The sequence below is a fragment of the Phocoena phocoena genome, chromosome 10 (genome assembly GCF_963924675.1).
Source record: "Phocoena phocoena chromosome 10, mPhoPho1.1, whole genome shotgun sequence".
NCBI classification, from domain to species: Eukaryota; Metazoa; Chordata; class Mammalia; order Artiodactyla; family Phocoenidae; genus Phocoena; species Phocoena phocoena.
Genome location: NC_089228.1, coordinates 79,399,639 through 79,420,143, shown reverse-complemented (window position 1 = coordinate 79,420,143; position 20,505 = coordinate 79,399,639). Strand labels below are relative to the sequence as shown.

Below are 20,505 nucleotides of genomic sequence, written 5' to 3'. Positions count from 1 at the left end.
GTGAGACGACCCGTAACAACAATGAATGTAAATTCCCACATTGACATTTCAACAATAATACCACCTATGTCACTACCACCTAAAACTATAACAAGAACTGACTTTATCGGACACTTCCTTGCACCAGATTCTGGGCAGGTCCTTTTGTAGGCTTCATTTTGCTCCATTCCCCAAACACCTCTTTAAAAGAGTATCTTTATGATGAGTAACTTCATTTTGTAAACATGGAAAACAAAGCTTAGAGAGTCATGTCTTCAACAATGTCAGATGGATGGTAAATATCTGCTCGGGGATTCGAATCTAGCTGGCTGGCTTTCAAGCCTCACTTTTGCATTATAATGCTTCTCAGAAAATCGGCTGAACACATGCAGCATGGTGAAATCCTCAGGTAATTGCGGCTCTGAGACTTTGAGTTCAGCACCATCTTAATTTAAATGAACACAGCATTAGGTGCCATGGTGGGGAGGGCTTCGGTAAAGGGAGACCACAGCCTCAATGGTCAGCCAGACTGGGCTGCATAATATGAACACATTGCCAGTCTACAGCAGGTGTAGAAGACAGTGAGTATGAAGTCCTGTCCTGGGTGGATGCGGAGCTGGGAACGTTTTAGCATGAAGACGAGGAGGTGACGTAGATGTGATAGTTACCCTGCTCATTATGTCTAGCAAAGTGTGGGAGAAACCATTTCGACATTGATTTGAAAAAAGATGTTCTAGTTGGACATGAGTTATAGTTTCTCAAGCAGTAATCTTTTGCCCTTTTCATCACCAGTCCTGGTCTTCCCGTGGGATATGCCAACTTCGTGGTGATGTCCCATCAGCATCTCAAAACTTGGGAGTATTGCTCTAGGAGACGGGACCCCTTGGATTCTCATCTCGGAGTTGCCTTATTTTTGTGTTTGACTTTATGCAAATCACCAATCTCTTTGAGTTACATTTTTTATGCCTCTACCTAATTTACCGGCTGAAATGAGATCATACGTATGAAACTGTTAAAAAGTGTAAAACATCATGCATTATTATAACTAATAATCTTGGAGGTAGTTGCAACAATGCGTAAAGCCAGGATTATTCTTGAGTAAATATCACACCTGTTCGGGGCCATACCCTGCAAACTCCATGCTCTCCTCTCCTCTGGACCACATATTTGTAGACTTTCTGTAATGCTACACTGCAGTTTTTCATTTTAAATCCAGTCTGGTTTCTCTCCTTAAAGCAAGAGGACTTTTAAAGCAAGTGGCTGGTAGTATAACTGGCACATATATCGAATCTCCTTAGTCTGGGCGGTTAAGTAAGTTTAATTAATTTACTAAGTTAATGTTCCACTGCTAGCAACAGAGCCTCATTGCCATCAGCTGGGGAGAGGGAATTGAAAGCCTAAATGAGCTCATTTTTTCACAGTTGGAATTAGGGACCAGTTAGCCAGTTGTGTGGGTTTTCCAATTTCTCCATCTGCCCTGGGGGGATTCAGGCAATTCACTCCCCCATCACTGAATGTAAGAACAGGAAGAGGGAAGGGGAAAAGAAAAAAAAATTTTTTCCCCAACATTTGCTTCCATTTTTGGAACTGGAAGTATTATCTGTGCATTGCTTCTTTGGTTGGGTTTGGAGAAGCTTTTGCTAACGTTCCTGATAGAGCTGGAAAAGAGAAAGGCCTCAGTGAAAGATATTTACCATGTGCATTTTCATTGCAGGGTGTGCAGATAAAGGGAAAACAAATAAACAATAAAAGAATGGAAACAAAATTACAGAAATTTGCAAAATTTGACAAATGGTGGCCTGTGGTTGCCACAAGCTAATGGCTTGCAATGATTAATAAGAGTAAAAATAATTGCATTTCATTAAGATTGATGACACCCCATTTAACCTCCCCTCTCGTTTCAGCCCTAAAGTGGAAAGAGATGAAGTTCTCATCTATAATAGCTCCTGTACCATTACCATGGAAACTGAGGCAAAGATGGAGTGTGAGACGCCTAATCAGCCAATTACCGCCAAGATTACTGAGATACAGAAAAGCTGGGGCCAGAACACTCAGGTATAATCAAATCTTTTTTACAGACTGATTCAAACAGCTCAAATTAAATTTGTAATATTGTGTACATTAAAAAAACAATTTAGCCCAAATGGCAGCGATATATAATATTAAATGCTCTCAAACTTTGAGGAGCTGGTCTAATGCACAGCATCTGAATTCATAGCTAACTATGGTTAATCATATATTTTCTCAAAAATAAATGAGTGCTGCCTGGGCTCTTTTAAAGCAAATTCTGAACAGATAATCTCAGCATTTTGTCCTGCTTTCCGCGAGCATGTTTGAAGGAAGCTCTCAGTGGTTTATTTCTCCATGAAATAAATGGCCTACAATTTAACCAGGCCCTTCTGGAAGGTTTCCAAATCACTCAGCCATCCTCAGTTGGTGGGATGGCAGCGTCTCCTGGTCCATCCCAAAAAGTCTGCGGGGTCATCTGGTCCAGCCTCCCTTACCTCACCCATCCATTTTTAAAGCATCTTAGCCACCCCTCCAAGTGGGTTTTGTAAGAATGTGTCCTTAAAAGTCCCTTGTGGGAGATTCCACAGCCTCCCAGGAAATTTTCGAAAATTGAAATCAGAGACAAAGGGCTGTTTGGAAATGTATCAGATAATCTTTTACAACTCTCCAGGCTTCTCATGGTACACAGATAAAAAATAATATTTATTGAGCACCTACTCCCTTAGGTGTCTTTCTCTTTATGAAAGCGATCCTCAGATCTCCCTCTTTTGTCTCTTTTATTGGAACAAACATTTATTTTGAGCGCCTATTAAGTAACACACGCTATCGGAGATCCTCTCATGAATGCTGCTCCGATGAAATCTTTGCAATCCCAAACTGTACCTCCTGGGTTCGCGAGGCCTGTTTTTCTATAACTTTTGGGCTGGTGCTGAAAAAGCATGCAGTTACAAATAATGTGATTTTTCTGTCCTTTCTAAGCTGTTCCCTGTCTGCCTTTCCACCCCCTGTCCCCCGGGGTCTCCCTGTCCATCCTGTTACCTCCTAGGCTTTTCACACCCCTTTCCCAAACCTTCAGGTTGTTGCACAGGGCTGTTGCTTCTTCCTTCATTGTGTCCCCCCTGCCAAATTCACCTCTTCCTTTCAGTGTATTGATAGCTTTAATTCTTTATCTGCAGCACTATCGTCCCCTAATCACAGCCTCCTCTTCATGCCCGTGCCCCTTCTCAGCAGTCGGCTGGCAGTGATGTCTCAAAGGTTTACTGTAGTGAGTGAGGCTGCTGAATCCGCATTGAATTGTAGAAAGAGAGCTGTGGGCTGAAGGCCAGCTGTGGGACACTGAGCATTCTTTAAGGCTTTCCGGGCTTAAGTTTCCACCTGGGGAATAATAAGCTGGGTTGTTAGGGTGCACCTCTGAGCAAATGCCGGTGACAGGGAGGGAGAGGCAGGTAGCACAGGGGTTAGGGGCTTTGAGCTGGACTGCTGGGAATGGAATACATCAGTTGCTCCCTGGGAGACTTCAGGCAACTTAGCCCCTCTGTGCATCAGTTTTCTCATCTGTAACGTCGGGAGAAAAATGGTACCCACCCCCCAAATAGGGTTGGTATGAGGATTCTAGCATGTGAGCCGCTGTGAACTGCATGTCACACACAGTAAATGTCCAATGTTGGTTGTTCTTGTCCATGCTCATTTGCTAGTCTCAGTGCTAGAAAATAATACAGGATCCTTTCTCCATAGTGCTTGCTGCTTTGACCAGATCATTTCACTTCTTAGATTTCATTGAATTTCCCATCATCTCAAAGACTAATTTTGAGTTTTTTGAGGGCCTTAAATGTCTGTCATCTTTAAATGTTTATACAGCATGTATTTATTGAGTTCCAATCATGTTCAAGGTCCTCTACTATGAAAGGGAAAAAAAAATGTGGAAAGAGACCCCTCTTTAGGGGGCAGTAGGGAAGACAGGTCGTGTATGGAGGTAGGTGAGGTTCAAAGAAGGACATGAAGAGTCAGTTCATCACAGTTGGATGTAATGTTGGACACCATCTGACCAGTGACTCAGCAAGGGATGAGTTAACTGAGGTCCATAAAGAGAGGTGATCTGATAAATCACACAGCTGTAATTTGGCATCATAACCCATGCAGCCATAAGTCATTGTGGAGGAAATAAGCCAATTAATCTTTAGGAACCAGAGGGGCATGTGTCTAAACCTACTAGGCTAATGTCAGTGCCTAGGAAACTCCAGTCCTGGGATGTATGGTTGTCCCATAGATGCTGGGAAGTCTGGGGACCTTAGGTACACAATTGCCTTTTCTGGGCCTGGGAAGAACCAACACTGCCAGATGCTTTATCAGGGCTAGAGTTCTGGTCTCTAGGTCCAAGTACTATGTGAGAACCTTGGAACACTAGTTCCATGGAATGTTAATAAGTATTCTGGGATAAAAGGGTTCCAAACTCAAATACATTTATGAAAGTTGGATTAAATATATATATATATTTATATATAAAACATATATATATATATATATATATATGTTTATTGAGAGCATTCAGTATGTGAATATATAATGTAAAATTCTAGGAGAGGGCTGTAGTGTGGAGTATTACCTGAACCTGTTTGTCCACAGAGCCCTTTATTCCCAGAATTTCTTTGGGGGCTGGTATCTGTCCTGCTGCCCTCACTTTGGGAACTGTTGCCCATGCCATGCTCTTCCCCCTACCCTAGAGTGGAGGGTCAGAGTGGGGAAGGTTACCTTCAGATGGGGCAGTCAACTGAAGGGAGGTAGGTAGCATTTGTATTATGCCAGGAAGGATAGGCAGGATTCAGGCAGGCGGGGATGCAGAGGAAAGGTATTTTCGGTGGCGAAACGAGGATGCACGAGGCACTGAGGCAAGAACCCACAGGAATAGTGTGAAGAGCATGGTGTATATGAAGGGGATTAGTGAGTCGTAGGTTTGTAAAGATGGGCTAGGATGAGATTGTGATGGCAGGTTCAGCGTTTTTCCTTTAATTCATCAGGTGACAAGTAGTCCTCAAGGAGTTACTGCAAGATCCCAGGCGTGCTTTAGTCACATTGGTCTGGTAGCTGGGTGTGGGACGCCCTAGGAAACGGAGGGGAGATGGGTGAGAGGTAATCGAAGGAGGGAAGTGGCAGAGGGAGTGGAGGGGAGGGGACACATGCAATAGTCAGCAAAGTGTTCAGAGAGATTGAAAATTCAATGTGGGAGGTGGGAAAATTATCGGTCAATTTTCCCAATGGTCTTTTCAGATGTTTGAAGTATATCTATATATCTATATCTATATATCCATGCTCTTGATTCCAGAATTGTAATCTCCAGCCCAGAACTCTTTCCTGAACTTTCGATTCCCAAACTTCATTGCCTCCTGGCATCTTCACTTGGATACCGAAATGGCATCTCAAGTCTAACAGGTTCTGAGTTGAACTCCTGATCTCCACTGCTGCTCTCCCCTAGCGCCTCTTCCCCCCACCATAGTCCTGAACTGAGTTGATGGCAGCTTTTCAGTTGCTTAGGCTGTGGAGGCATCCTTGATCTTCTGAATCCCATGTCAGACCCATCAGGAAATTCTGTTGTCTGAACCTTTCATCCCACTGCTTTGTAGCAAGTCTACGGCTGTCACCTCCGCCATCATCTACTGATGATTACAGAGGTGGTCTCCCTGCCTCTCCCTCTGCCTCCCCTTTCAGTCTATTCTAATGGAGCCCCAGTGACCCTTTCCAAATATGTCAGGTAATTACACTCCTCTCAAAACCTTTCCGTGGCTCCCAAATTCTCTCTCAATAAAAGCAAGTCCTTACACTTATGTAAAGGGCCACTCTCTGCACCAGCTTCCCACCTCCAACTCCTCTTTGGCTTCACCTCTTGTTTCTGTCACCTGTACCTGGTCTGTCCAGGCCCAGCGGTTTCCTGCTGTTCCTGGAACACGCCAGGCTCACTTCCACACTGAAACTTTTGCATCTGCTCTTCCTCCTGCTTAAAATACTGTCTCCTCCTTAAAATACTGTCTTCTGCTTAAAATACTGTCTCTTTTTCTTTTTTGAATTGAAGTAGAGTTGATTTACAATATTGTGTTAGTTTCAGGTGTACAGCAAAATGACTTGATTATACACACACACACACATATATATGTATATATATATTCTTTTTCAGATTCTTTTCCATTATAGGTTATTACAAGATAATATAGTTCCCCGTAAATCCTTGTTATTTAACTATTTTATATATAGTAGTGTGTATCTGCGAATCCCAAACTCCTAATTTATCCTTCTCCCTCCCCCCTTCCCCTTTGGTAACCATAGGTTTGTTTGCTATGTCTGTGAGTCTGTTTCTGTTTTGTAAACAAGTTCATTTGTGTTAGTTTTTAGATTCCACATATAAGTGGTATTTGTCAACGGACATTTAGGTTGCTTCCATGTTTGGCTTTTGTGAATAGTGCTGCTGTGAACATTGAGGTGCATGTGTCTTTTCAAATTCGAGTTTCATCTTTTCCAGATATATGCCTAGGAGTGGGGTCACTGGATCATATGACAACTCTACTATTTTTAGTTCTTAAGGAACCTCCATACTGTTCTCCATAGTGGCTGCACCAATTTACATTCCCACCAACAGTGTAGAAGTGTTCCTCCATTCTCCATACCCTCTTCAGCATGTATTATTTGTAGACTTTTTGATGATGGCCATTCTGACTGGTGTGAGGTGATACCTCATTGTAGTTTTGATTTGCGTTTCTCTAATAATTAGCAATGTTGAGCATCTTTCTCCATCCCTTTTCAAGTACAGCCCTCTGTTTTAACTTTTTGCTGAAATGTTACTTCCTCAATGAAGCCTACTTTTACCACAAAGTTACAACCCAGCGCTGCTCACTCCATATATCATACCTACAGTTTTCCTTAGTCTGCTTTATTTTTTCCATAGTTCTTATCACCTGCTAATATATTATGTAAGATACTAATTTATTTATTATTTATTTTTTTGCCGTACGCGGGCCTCTCACTGTTGTGGCCTCTCCCGCTGCGGAGCACAGGCTCCGGACGCGCAGGCTCAGCAGCCATAGCTCACGGGCCCAGCCGCTCCGCAGCATGTGGGATCCTCCCGGACCGGGGCACGAACCTGCGTCCCCTGTATTGGCAGGCGGACTCCCAACCACTGTACCACCAGGGAAGCCCAAGATACTCATTTATCATGTTTATTGTTTTGCATCTGACTTTTCTTGCTAGAACATGATCTCCAGGAAGGCAGAAATGCTTACCTGCTTTGTTTGATGGTGTATCCCAACTACCTAGAACAGAGCCTGAATCAGTTGTACAAATGAACAATATAGAAACACAAATAAAGGCAGTTAAAAGAAGCCTTCTCATATGTTGCTTCTCCTATTCCATCCCCTGAAGAGTATATCTGAAAGGAGACACACACACACACACTCGTACACACTGGTGTACATACACTCATTTGCACACAAAGATGTTATTGCGTCATTAATACTGTTCAACTTGTATTTTTAAAAAACCTATTGACACTCTAGGGTATCAGCTCCTTGAAAAGAAGAATTTTGTTTTTTCACTGCTGTTTCCCAAAGCTTAGAACTATGCCTAATACACAGCAGATCCTGTTAAAAATTATTGAATGGACGAATGGATTTATGAATGAGTGAATGCATCATGGTCATCTTTCCATTTTAGCACAGGTACATTTGTCTCTTCTTCAGAAGACATTGATTATACCTACTGTGTATCGCCGTGGTACATGAAACAAGAGAAAAGATATTAGAAAAAGCAAAAATCTAAGAGTGCTAGAAAACACAATAAGGTGCCATAAGACAGCCAGAGGTTTTGAGGGATTTCTGAAGGATAAAGAGTGGATTGGGTTGGATGGGTAGAGAAATCACAGCAGAATAAACACAGTGCAAAGCCAGTTTAGAGAAAATGGATAGAAAGAGTCAGCTATACTTTTCAGTGGAGCTCCAGGAGAAATTCCAAACTTGAGAGGCATATAGGGCAGGTATCAGGGTAACTGAAGAAAGGATTGCTTGGGAGAACTACTAGGGCCATTTCCCTTCCTTTTCCCTCTCCCTTTCTTTTTCTCTGTCCCTGTGTACTCAGAGTGGTGGCTCTGTGGCTCTCAAGACAAAGTCTTAAGAGCAGCTCACAAAGCAAAAAGGGGGTTATTTGCTTGGGGACAGGAGATGGGTATGGTCCTTTGTGAGTATTAGGGTCTTTGTTAAACTTGGCCAAACCCAAGGCAACTCTGAAGCTCCAGGACAGACTCAAGGAAAGGAAGAAAAGGGCAGGGAAAACAGCATTCTCCTCATTTCTGCCTCGAAGGAATCCCTTTACTTTCCCTCCACTCATCCAGATGTTTCACCTAGCAATTTCGGTTGTGATAACTTGAAGAGGTTTCTCTGAACATCTGATCTGCCATATCAGTGGAAAAAGAAGTTGGAAACAGTGCTATTAAAGTTATCTGGGAGATGATTTTAAACCTAGAATCCTATACCCCATCCAATACTATCTGGAACAGAAACAAAATAAAGACATGTACGCTATACAAAATTCAGAACGTTTATCACCCCTGTGCACTCTCTGAAAAATCACGTGCTCTGGCAAACCATAAAATGAATCCAAGGATGAAGATGATATGAGAAACAAGAAACAGTAATGAACAAAGAACCTGAAAATAGCAAAACCGGAGTAAAAATGGGTGAAAATATGGCTGTGAAGCTTAACGTAGTTAACAATGAACTCTTAACCAAACTGAGGCAGGAACCTCCTGTTTCAAGTAGATATAATAAAAGGAGGACAAGAAACAGAGGCATAAACCTCCCTTTTTGATAAAGTGAGATTTTTGTAGCACATGCACAGCATTATGTGAAGATGGAAAGTATATGGGAGAATGTGGAGGACTTCATGGGGAGGGGGAAAGCCAAAATTAAGTTCCTGCAAAGGGACATTTAGATAAAAAGCAGGACAGTTTGCTCTACTGGGCCCTAGAAGAGCTTTGGATTTAGAGAAATTTAGGTACCAGGAAATGGTCATGAGGCAGGAAGGGGTTGCTTGAAATCCTCGATGAAGAGTGTCTGGAGCCCAGGACCTTGCTATTGGTGGACCCAAGCAGACATCTCTTTCCTACTCCTTCCTCCAGGAAGCAGGGGCATAATTTATGGACAGATTGATTAATTAGGTGCCTGATATCAAGCATAGGGGAGGAGGGGATGGAGAATCTTGAAGATGATTGGAAGATCTGGTTACTCTTTGAAGAGAGGTCAACCTTCCCCAACCCCGCATGAAATTCTGTCCTTTGCCCCCAGCTCCAGCATCCTGGCAATTCATGTTCTATTCTTTCCAGAAAGGAGACTAAAAGATACTTTTCTGGAGCAGTTAAACCAGAGTAAAGACCCACAGATTTGGACATTTGGAAGCCTCATGACATCCCGCTTATACAGATCGTCCACTTAGATGTTTACTGTGTTGCTCTTAAATGTGAATGGACAGACTTCTGGTTTTGGCCACGAGAGAGTGATGATTTTAGACTTACCCTCCTGCTGTACACAACTGTGAAACTAGTTGGAATATATTTCAGGCTTTGGATAATAGACGGCACAAGGCTGTGATCCTTGAGAGAAGGGAAACACACAAGGAGAGCAGCTTTCTGTCTGAGAACAGTATTCCAGGGAAAGAGACCTCAGGCAGAGAGAAGCAGTCTCCCTGTGGGAGCCATCGGAGGCTGGGGCTCAGGGTTGCTTATGTAGGTAGGAGGTATGGAAATGGAAGAGGAGGTAGGAGGGATAAGAAAATATTTAATGAGATAATGGCCAACATTTTTTCAGATTTGATGAAAAATACAATCCCATAGATCCAAAAAGCTTAATGAATCCAAATCAGAGGAAACATTAAGAGATCCATTATTGGAGTTTTCAATACCGTTGAGATGTCAGTCCTAAGTAATATTTAGAGACAATGCAATTCCAATAAAACAACCCAACTTTATTTTTTGGTAGCAGTTTCCAGGCTGATTAAAAATTTCTATGGAAATGTAATGAATAGCAAAATCTACCTTTAAAAAGAACAAACTTTGATGACTTACTCTGCCCGATTTCAAGTCTACTATAAAGCTATGGTAGTCAGTAGGAGTTCCAAGCAAGATCTCATTTGAAAGGAGGTTTCTGTTGCTAAAAGTATCTTTGAAAACTCTTGCTGCAGTGTCGTGGAAGCCAGGGGAGGGGAGAAATTGAAGGAAGGGGTGATGAGGCACATCAAAAGGTAATGTGATCAGAAGGTCCTTAGTGATGCTTGAGGCTGCAGGACAGTATTGTTGGGGAGGAAAACCAGATTTTGAGGGGTTAAGGAATAAGTGAGTGGTGAGTAAATGTAGGCAGCTGATACAGATCACAAGTAGGAAGAGAAAGGAGGGATGCAGGTAAGTATCGTGGTGGGCAGCCAGCCCCTTCCTTGTGCCCATACTCACTACCTCACTATCATTGGCGCTAGGGATGGTTTCTTATGTTAAAGGTGCTTTGATTCAAGCTGGAGTCTTCCAGAATGTTACTTGATTTGACAAGACCAAGTCTCTGCAGGTCTCTCACTCTATTCATTCTTCTACTGACTACAAACTAGCTTTCACGCCCCTGATACTTGGCTGTTAAAAGAGCAAAACCCCACTGCTTAACTTAATCCCTACTTTCTGTTTAAGGAGCTTCTCCTAGAAAATTGGTGCGATACAGTGATGCAACAAATTTTACATTTTCTTTATAATGTGTATAGCTAGTTAGAGGCTAATTTGAAACTACTTTCTAGTCCCTAATTGATTTTTTTTCTTGTATTACTGAAATCCCCACACACTTTTTCTCTTTTGTTTTCTCTCCTTTCCTTTCTTCTCCTTTTGGTTTTTCTTCTTTCCTTTTATTTTTCTTTCTCTTCTCCCTTCCCTTCCCCTCCCCTCCCCTCACTTTCTTCCCCTCTCCTCTTTTCCTTTTTTTCCTTTTCTCTCTCTTCTTCCTTTTCTTCCCTTTAAACCACCTCTTTTATTCAGTGTTTGTCTTCAGGGGTGTGTGCCTTTGGAGGGAGATGCTTTTGGAAGCAGAGTTGAGCTGGTCGTTAAGCCTGAGTGCCTAACAATTAAGTGCTAGTCACCTCCCAAGATGAATGGGTATTTAACTGATTTTCCAGAACTGTATCTTTTAACTAAGAACGTACAGCAGCTCTGCAGTTAGTTCCCGGTGTGGTAGTCTCTTCCACTATCCAGTTCTCATCCGTTTTGAGCCCTAGGAAGCTTGGCACACTCCTACCCCTTTTTGAAGTGTGATGGGCCATGTCACTTGCTTAGCGTGTGGATAGAAACACTTCATGTCTCGGGCTCGACTCTCCAGCCCTCTCTTTTCCTTTGCCGTGATGACTAAATGGTCCAGAGTGTGGTGTCAACTTACAGAGGACAGCTATTCCATCCTGGAGACTTGCCAACATTTGTAGTGGACTTTGTGTTGTGCCCATGAGGATTTGGGGTTGTTCGTTACTGCACGTCATCTAGCCAGTCCTAGCTATAGACTAATGACCCCATCTAACCTTTAGCCCGGTGGCTGATTCATTGCATTCCACATGATGCCTTTAATTCTTCTCTGTGACTCCACATGGAATGATGTCCTGGTTTATGTTCTTGGTGGCAGGGAAGACAAGATGGGACCATTAGGCAGAACTTATGGCCTGATGGGAGTTAGTGGGTAAAGCCAGTCTCCTTACCAGACTTTCCTCCCCCTTCATTGGTGGTGTGCTTCTTTTCTCACCCTGATGCCCTGAAGATCCTCTGTGGAATTTTCTAGTGCCGAGAAATTGATCATCTTCTTTTGCAGTGTTGTTGCAAACTGTGGGAGTTTGGGGAGTCGATGTGGCTATTTCTGGTATCTCCACCTGTGCTGAATCTCTGTTTATTTCCTCCTAAGAATCACTCTGGAACATTATGTACGAAGAAAGTTTGTTCCAACAGAGCATATATTTATACTGTAGTCTATATCCATATCCATAGCCCTGTAGAATCTATGTATAGGTGTTTTTCCATTACACTTATGCTCTTTCGTTTCTTTCTTTAAATTTTATTTAAAAAACCTTATTATGAAGATTTTAATCACAAGGGAAAAAGAACACGACTCAAGTAGACTTAATAAAGTGACTCACAGAATGGCTCATGGGACAGAAAAGCTCAGTCAGGAGTCATAGGCATGGCCTGACTCAATAGTTCCGTGCTCACTCATGAGATAGCTCTTCCCATGTCTCTGCCCTGCCTTCTGTGGGGTCAGATTCAACCTAAGGCTGCCTCCTCTGTGGGCAAAAGATGGTTGCCAGTGGCGCCCAGGGCTACTTGCTCCCCTATCTACATTGCGTGTGAATAAAGGGGTCTTTTATGGGTGTGGTTTCAGAAGGAGGAAGTTTCTTTTCCAAAAGCCCTCAGCAAATGTCTCTTCATGACTCATTGGTCCAAACTGAGTCATTGTACGTGACCATACTGCCTTGTGCTCAGGGTGATAGGATTTGCTGGCTGTTTTTGGCCAATTATTGCGGACCTTGGAACAGAGTCAATCCCAGCCCCCAGCACCTGGGTGAGAATATGACAGCAGTGATGCCTGGAAGGAAAATCTTAGGGCTACTGACGAAAGGTAATAGACATTGGAAGGTCAGCCAACACTTGACCATAATGGCTTCACTTTTGTCTTTATGGCTCTAAACTAAGGCTTCTTCCTCTGATTCTCCCCACTGGTCCTTTGTGATAATCTAAGGCATTGCTGTTGCATGGAATTTTGATGGGGGTGAGAACAAGGCGCCAGTAAGGGATCTGGCCAAGTGAAAAGGAAACAAAGAGTTTGGTAAACCCCCCTTAGAATTCCGTAGAGTGTTTTCTTTAAGAAACAAACAAGCAAATGAGAAAGCATAACGACTACATAAAACACATACCTTCAGTAGCCTGCAGGACTTCAAAACCAGTTATGTGTTTCTTTTGTGATGTGCGTCTTCCTGATTCAAAATGACAGTAGTCGTTTTTATGATGTACCAGCTCCCAAAGGGAGTGGCTCATCATTCAGTTCTAACCTTCTTCTAACAACAAAGAAAAGAGCAATCTAGGGAAAGAAATGGTCTGTTATAGTGTTTGTTTCTCATAATGGGTCTTCCCAGATGCTTGGCAAATATTAATTAATCCTCCCCGCATCCCTTTGTAATGAATACCTATATATACACGGGGTGGAGTAGACAGAGTCAACTGACCAAGGCCCCTCCATGAATTAATGTCAAAAGCAAGGGCCTGGACTGTTGGGCTCATGGCTCCAGTACCAGTCGCTTGAAGGCACTGCCATTTAACTTCTTTACTTCCCAGAGGGGAAAAGCATGCATGGCCAAGCAGAAGCAAATATATTTTGTTCTGTTTCTGCTTGACACCAATGAGTATGCATTGGACACCACATGATGACTTTACTAAGACAGCGAGCAAATACAGCAATATGGCCAGCAGAGAGGGCAAGTTACTTTTACACTGGGAAAATAAGATTATTGTCCTCAACCCTTCTCAAATATCATTTACAGATCACTCTCAGGGTGCCAGCCTTTTTTTTTGGCCATGCCGCGCAGCATGTGGGATCTTAGTTCCCTTTTCAAAGAAGACTTTGCAGCTATGAAGGGCTTGGATAAAATAATTCGGTAAACTTTGAAAGGGTTGGGTTAATTCTACAGATGAATAACCCCTACTGTGTGGAATGTTCTCTTCAATAGGGGAGATATAAAAACCCCAATAACTGTAGTATAAGCAAAATGTAATAAATGGGATAATAAAGGTATTCATATTTTACTATGGAAATCAGTGAAGGCCAAGAAATCTTCTGGATGGAAAAATCATTACCTACAAATTCCCTGGAAGGTGTGTCGTTTTATCTGGGCCTAAATTTATGAGGATTTGAAGGGTAAGTGGAGATAAGGAGAAAATGTATACTAGTGAAGAGACGAGTGTTACAGAATCCCAGAAGTGGGAAAACATGGTTTTTATATAAGTAATTGTATTTGGCTGGAGTGTAAAGTTTGAAAGGAATTAATGGGGAAGGGAGTCACTGGAAACAAAGGTTGGGAAACATAAGCCGTCTTGAGTGTCGAACTAAGGAGTGTGGATTTAATCCAGGAGAAAATGTAGGGCTGTTTGAGGCTTTGTAAATTTCATAGCTGCCACTTTGTCTCATGAAATATCCCTTAGGGCTGGTATCAGAGTTAGAACCGCTGGCTGAAGTGTGGCCTGACGCCAGGTTAGTACTGACAGCTCAGATGCAAGTGGATGCAGGACACTGCTGAGGCAGGAGCCCAGGAAAGGAGGCATCAGAAAGCTGCAGCTGAGAGAGGGTTGAGGATGGGTGTGCTGAAGGTAATATGGAGAGACACCCCATGTCTCGTTGAGGGACAGGAAAGCACAGGTGATTCTGTGCTGTGAGTGACAGAGAGGCAGTGTGGGACAGTGGTCAGTCTGAGAGTGGATGACCTGGGTCCTACCTCCCAGCTTGGGTATCACCTACCTGTGTGATTCTGGGCAAGCCCTTGGGAGAACCTCAGTTTCTTCATCTGTAATGAGCAATGGGACCAATGCAGCATCTTCCAAGGTGGGTTCTGTGGACAATTAGTAACAAAGAATGGCCCATTAGAAAAAACGGTCTGGGGTCAAATAAGTTTGGGAAACGCTGCAGACTCACTCACGAAGTCCACATTAAGGGGAAGGTAGTTTCATTCTGTTGAACTCAGCTTTTCCCAGACCTCTGTGCTCACAAGAATCTTACTCATTTCCTGCTTCCATGCAATACCCTTTGGCTGCCTGGGGAACATTTTGGGAAATTTTGGACTAGATCATTTTCAGGAAAGGTCCCATCCTCACATTCTCTGATCCTGTGTCACCTCTGAAGGTTTCTTCTCAGTCTAGGATTTTACAAATCCAAAGGAAGTTTTCTCCTCCAGTCTGATTGAGGGAATTTTCCTATCTATAATATAGGATTGACTTTCTCTCAGAGTTGAGGCAAGGAGTTCTTTAAAAGTGTTTTTGAAAGTGCTTTGAGATCCTTAAGGAAGGAGATCCCTGGTGGATTCATCATATGACTTCATTAGAAACGTATGCTAAGGAGCCTTCGACTTCACCTTCTAGTTTGGAATCATCATATTTCTAACGTACTCTATTAACCAGGAAAGAGTTGAGGGATTATTTTTTTCTTCTCTTTTTTGCATCTGTATATAATGTAATTTAACCTAGCAAAAAAGACACTGATTGTCCCACAGGACTTAATTAACTCCCAGCTTCATGGTGAGCTGCAGAAATAATAAGAAAAGGAAAAGTTCGGGTGTTCCATACCTGTCCACTTCCACCTCTGGTGCATAATGAGATGTCAGGAGTGGTGACACTGATGAGATGTGTAAAACATGCTGATTGCAGGAGGCGGCGAGCTGCCGGCTTGGCTCCTGGGAACGCTGGCCGGGCTGGAGGAGCCGCAGACCCAGGGAGCAGTAGTTTTCTTCAGATGACAATTTCCAGCGTCCTCCCCACCCTGCCACCTGAATGGTGGTTTTGCTAACCTTTAGCTCTGTCTTCTGCACCCTGGTCGGAGGTTATGACAATTGTCACAGGACAGATGCCATGTTTATTAAGCTGCCTGTAGCAAATCTGGACAGGTAGCGCAGGATTCTACCAGCCAGCCCTCGGGGGAGCCCATTAAGAAATTGCAGGGCTAATAAAAATCATGCTGGATAAAACTGCAATCCTCTGGTGCCACTCTATAATGGGTTGAATCTGGTTTTAAATTTTAATGGGGGCAGAGACTGAAGGTTTGAATTGGGACCCTTGTCCCAGCAGCCCTGAAAGTTGTACCTTCTTAATCCAGAGCTAGAAGAGTGCAGGGAGAGGACAGGCTTGCTTCTCTCTCTGTGCGAGGCTTCTGCACATTTGAGATAGGAATTCATTAATGTTTCTTACATGTTAACAATGGAAAAGACTCCTGGAAGAAAGCCTCACTCTGCTATGTGGCATGAAATCTGGGCTACAGCTCACATCCTCTAGCCTCACATTGATTGAAGCCTTCAGCACCCAGGCCTTGAGGGGGCCTAGAAAACGCATGGGGAACAATTCCCAGTTCCTTGGCTCGGTAAAGTTGTTATAAAACTGTCCTGTACTGGTAGCTTCTTGAAAAGGAGATTGTGTAGTTCTCTTGCAGAGCCATTCCAGCATTTAAATTCATCTTCACATTGTACCCTCTCCAATCCAGGGACCACAGCCTCAGAAGGTGATTCTTCATTCCTTTGCTGAATCCCTTCTGCTCACAGAATTCATCACTTCATCTGGATAAATCTATGGTTTTCAAACATTAAAATGGAACAACCAAGTGTATACTTGCTGTTTTGGGAAGACTGAGGAAAATGGAAGGAAAAACATAATAGGGTATTTCAGTAGTAGATATGATACCATCTAGGGAAGTATATTCTGTATTTTCCTGGAAAGAAACACTGCTATTACTAAGGGAAGGACGTAACGTTGGCTGAATAGTGACTTCTTCTTGGGGACTGAATGAAGCCCTTTACTTGAACTTCCCGTTCAACCCTCAGAATAGAGCTCTGACGTGATTACTATTATCATTTCCTTTTTTTTTTTTTTTTTGGCTGTGCCGTGCAACATGCGACATCTTAGTTCTCCAACCAGGGATCGAACCCATTCCCCTTGCATTGAGAGTGCAGAGTCTTAACCACTGGACCACCGGGGAAGTCCCTATCATCTCCAATTTACAGATCCATAAAGGCTCAGAGAGGTTCAGTAGCTTGTTTCAGGACCCACAGCAGGTAAGTGGCAGAGCAGGGACTCAAAGACAGAAGAATTCCAGAGCCTGTATTGTTATTAAAATAGTAATTTTAATAACAATAGAATAGTCATTTAGCAATATTACTAAATTAATAATGTTCTTTGGAAAAAAGCTTTCAAAGAAGAAGAAAGGAAACCTGTTCTCTTTTATAAACAATTCCAAAATAAGTATGTGAAGTTACAATATAAATTTGTGGAAGTAGATCTCTGGGTAGTGGAGAAAGTACAAGTATATGAAAATGTACTTTCCGAGCTTCAACCTCAGCAAGCGGCATGGGTATAGCTGTGCTCCCTCACCCACCACAGCCCCTTCAGCCCCTGCCTTCTTGTGGGCCCTGTCCTACCACTCGTGTTCTAGGTCCTTCCAGCGAGATTTTCTGCTTCCTGTACCCTTCTGCTCTGCCAGTGATTTCAGTGGACGTGCCCGTGTGTGGATGTGTGCTCATTTATGCCGGTGGGGTAGCAATTTGCAGTCTGAGGCTTGATATTCATAACTGTAGGAACTCTAGGAACTCTATAGGAATAAAGTTTTGTTGGATGAATACATGAGTGAACATCATTAAAGCTGATGGTCACCAGATGGAAATCAGGTCTGAAAACTTTCATTGTGAAGCTTTTAGAAACTGTTATTGAGACTGGAGACATTGGAGAAGACAGAAGTGTCATACTCTTACCAAAGAAATAAGTTGTACAAAGGGTGATTTACTCAGAAAGGCCTTCCATTTACAGAGGAAGGCATCTGGCCTCCACAAACATAATAGTTTGGCCATTTGCCAGCTGGGTTTTCCTGAGGGTTGCAGAAATAGAGATCTGCTTGACAGGTGATTTTCACAATATCTTTCTGAAATGTTTCATTAAGTCTTGATAATGTGAGTAATATTTCGTAGAAATTACTAATCTTTGCAGTACAGAGAGAACCTCGTAAGTTCCTTTGCTGTATTATATTAGTGAAGTAATTGGAGACTAGGTCCGTAGTTCCAGAATATTCAGCTTAATTTTCCTTTTTTAAATTTTCTGGGAAATGAGGCAATGTGTCTTGTAAGGTTAGGGATGGGGGTGCTGTTGAAGGAGACACACAAGTGTCATAATTTTTAGGTACCTGCCAGTATCATATTGCCCGGTAATTCCAGCTTCTCTCTTCCTACTGTTTTGAACTCTCCATTTAAGTGCTTTAGTATACAAAACAAAACAAGACAAAACACCTTTTCATCTTTGCAAAAAGGATACCTGCTTAGAGCAGAAAATGTAAAAAGAGATAATAAAAAGAGACTAAAAAAGATTCTCTACAATTTCAGCATCCTGTTGCTTTGATCCTGGCCAAGGGAATATTGGCCAGGGATGTCATGAGCCGTTAATGCTTCCCCGGCTCCTCTACCTCATAACCTTCAAGCTGGAGAGTTTAGAGACGGCCACTCCTGAGTTCAGTGTCTACAGGCACTGAGTGTAGACGTATGGTAGTTTGGTGAAGTAATTAAAAGACATGTTCTGTATGTTGGATGAATAAACTTGGAAGGGTCATAGGTTCAATGTCGGCAATGCGTGAGGGTGCTATATTCACGTCTATGACTATACACCTATCCATAAATTTTATGACTTTTTAAAGACAATTTTTAAGACTTCTTTGTTCCATCCTAAGAAACCATCCCTTTCAGTATCAGCACCGTGGAAAACTGACTGTATTATTTACTGTGTATCACACACTTCAATGGTACAATTGGGAAGAGCAGTACAGTTGGCCTATATAAGGTAATATATTAATTGGGGCCCATCTTTTTCTTTAACTTTTTATTTATTTAAAAAAATTTATTTAATTTATTTTTAAAATTTTTGGCTGCGTTGGGTCTTCGTTACTGCACGCGGGCTTTTCTCTGGTTGCGGCGAGCGGGGGCTACTCTTCGTTGTGGTGCGAGGGCTCTAGGTGCGCGGCTTGTTGTGGAGCACGGGCTCTAGGTGCGCGGCTTCAGTAGTTGTGGCTCATGGGCTTAGTTGCTCCGTGGCATGTGGGATCTTCCCGGACCAGGGCTTGAACCCGTGTCTCCTGCATTGGCAGGCGGACTCTCAACCACTGTGCCACCAGGGAAGGGAAGCCCCCTCTTTAACTTCTTAAATAGACAGTTTCAAATACACTAAAGTGGAGAGAATAACGTAATAAACTCCATGTACCCATCTCCCACCTTCAACAGCTATCAACTTACTTACTTTTGTTTTTTAAGTTTGAATGGAAGACTATTTTATATGGGTTAATTTTGAAAGGGGAATCTGCTAGTGGGAATTTTGAGGATGAAGGTAAGTTTTAACCTGGGAATCTCTCGTAGTTCAGTATTTCACACAGAGTACAAAATGCTGTGAAAAGGATGACTACGTTTCACATTTATTCAATTTTATAGGAACATAAGGGCGTTTAGATTAAAAATTATATCTATATATAAAGTTTCCCTTTGAGCATCTCTTCTTTTTTCTTTTTTAAAAAAATTTCTGTCTTCCATTCTTAATCAACTTCAACTCCTATTTAAGGTTTAAGTTCATAAAATCCAAAACTCTCCAGGTATGTTTGCATTTTATAACAATTCTTAGAGACTCAAATAAATGGTTATAATGGTAGAAAAATAGGTGGTGATGATGATTTTCGTGTATGGGCTGAGCCATGCTTGGTACCCACCAAATTCCATTGCCTGAGCAGCTAAGTGACTATTTATTAACTTTAAGGCAATAAATAGTAGCTCATGTATATTGAGCTTTTATATGTGACGGGCACAAGGCATATGACTATTTTGTGTACATTATTTTCACAGCACTATGAGTAGATATTATTAGCTCCATTTTATAGATCAGGAAATGGATGCTTCTGAAGGTTGAGAGACTTGTCCAAGGCCCCATGGCTAAAATGTTGGAGCTGGCATTTAGAAGTGCAGTCTGCCTCATGTGAAACTTCTTTTCACTATGATGCTGCCTGCTGAATAAGTTACCAAAATGATAGCAAATGGTATGGGTCCAGGGCGGTGAGGAGAAGGCAAGATGAGAAAAGGATGGAGTCGCATGGAAAATAAATTTGAGTTGAAAGAAATCTTTTACTAAAATTTCCTGTCTAGTGGAATTAGAGCAACACTCTGTGAGTTTAGTTTAACTTCAAGGGCATGGCTGAATTTCCTAAGGAACAAAAGTGTTTCAGTTTTATTTTGAAAAATTTGGCCCGGAAAGTCAGATTCTTTTCCCAGCCCATAACTGTTTCCTTGGCTCTGGAATTTGAAAAGCCTCTGAAAAAAGGGAGGGGCTTCACTCATTCCTACCTAGATTTTGTATGAAAAGATGTCCAGTGGAATAAAACAAAGAAACAGGCCAAACAAGGGAAGTAAACGACTCAGAAGCAGATGTTATCAGGCTGGGGAGGTGACATCTGCAAGTCAAGATGGCTGCCCGGTAACCACAGGCTACGCGCAGAGATAAATGGTTGACCCCCGGCCCGTGTCAGCCCACGATTGATGCCACTAACAGCCCTAGTGCCTGCCCAATGAGTTTTAAAAAAAATCTTTGATAGAGTATGTTATCTAGTTACTGGCACGAGGGCAATAACCCTGAGGGGTGAAGGAAAAGGAAAGAATAAAAGGTCAATCCAGGAGGACAGTCTCTGTCGGAGTAAATGAGAAAAAAGGATCTGG

At 42.4% G+C, this 20,505-nt stretch overlaps 1 protein-coding gene across 1 annotated transcript in view; it reads left to right on the top strand.

Moving 5' to 3' along the window:
• Nucleotides 1-20,505, top strand: part of PKHD1 (PKHD1 ciliary IPT domain containing fibrocystin/polyductin) — a 430,010-nt gene that overhangs the window by 80,537 nt on the left and 328,968 nt on the right. The window contains exon 34 of the mRNA XM_065885004.1: nt 1,884-2,034. Coding sequence (XP_065741076.1) covers nt 1,884-2,034 — 151 coding nt within the window. The remainder of the gene's footprint in view (nt 1-1,883; nt 2,035-20,505) is intronic.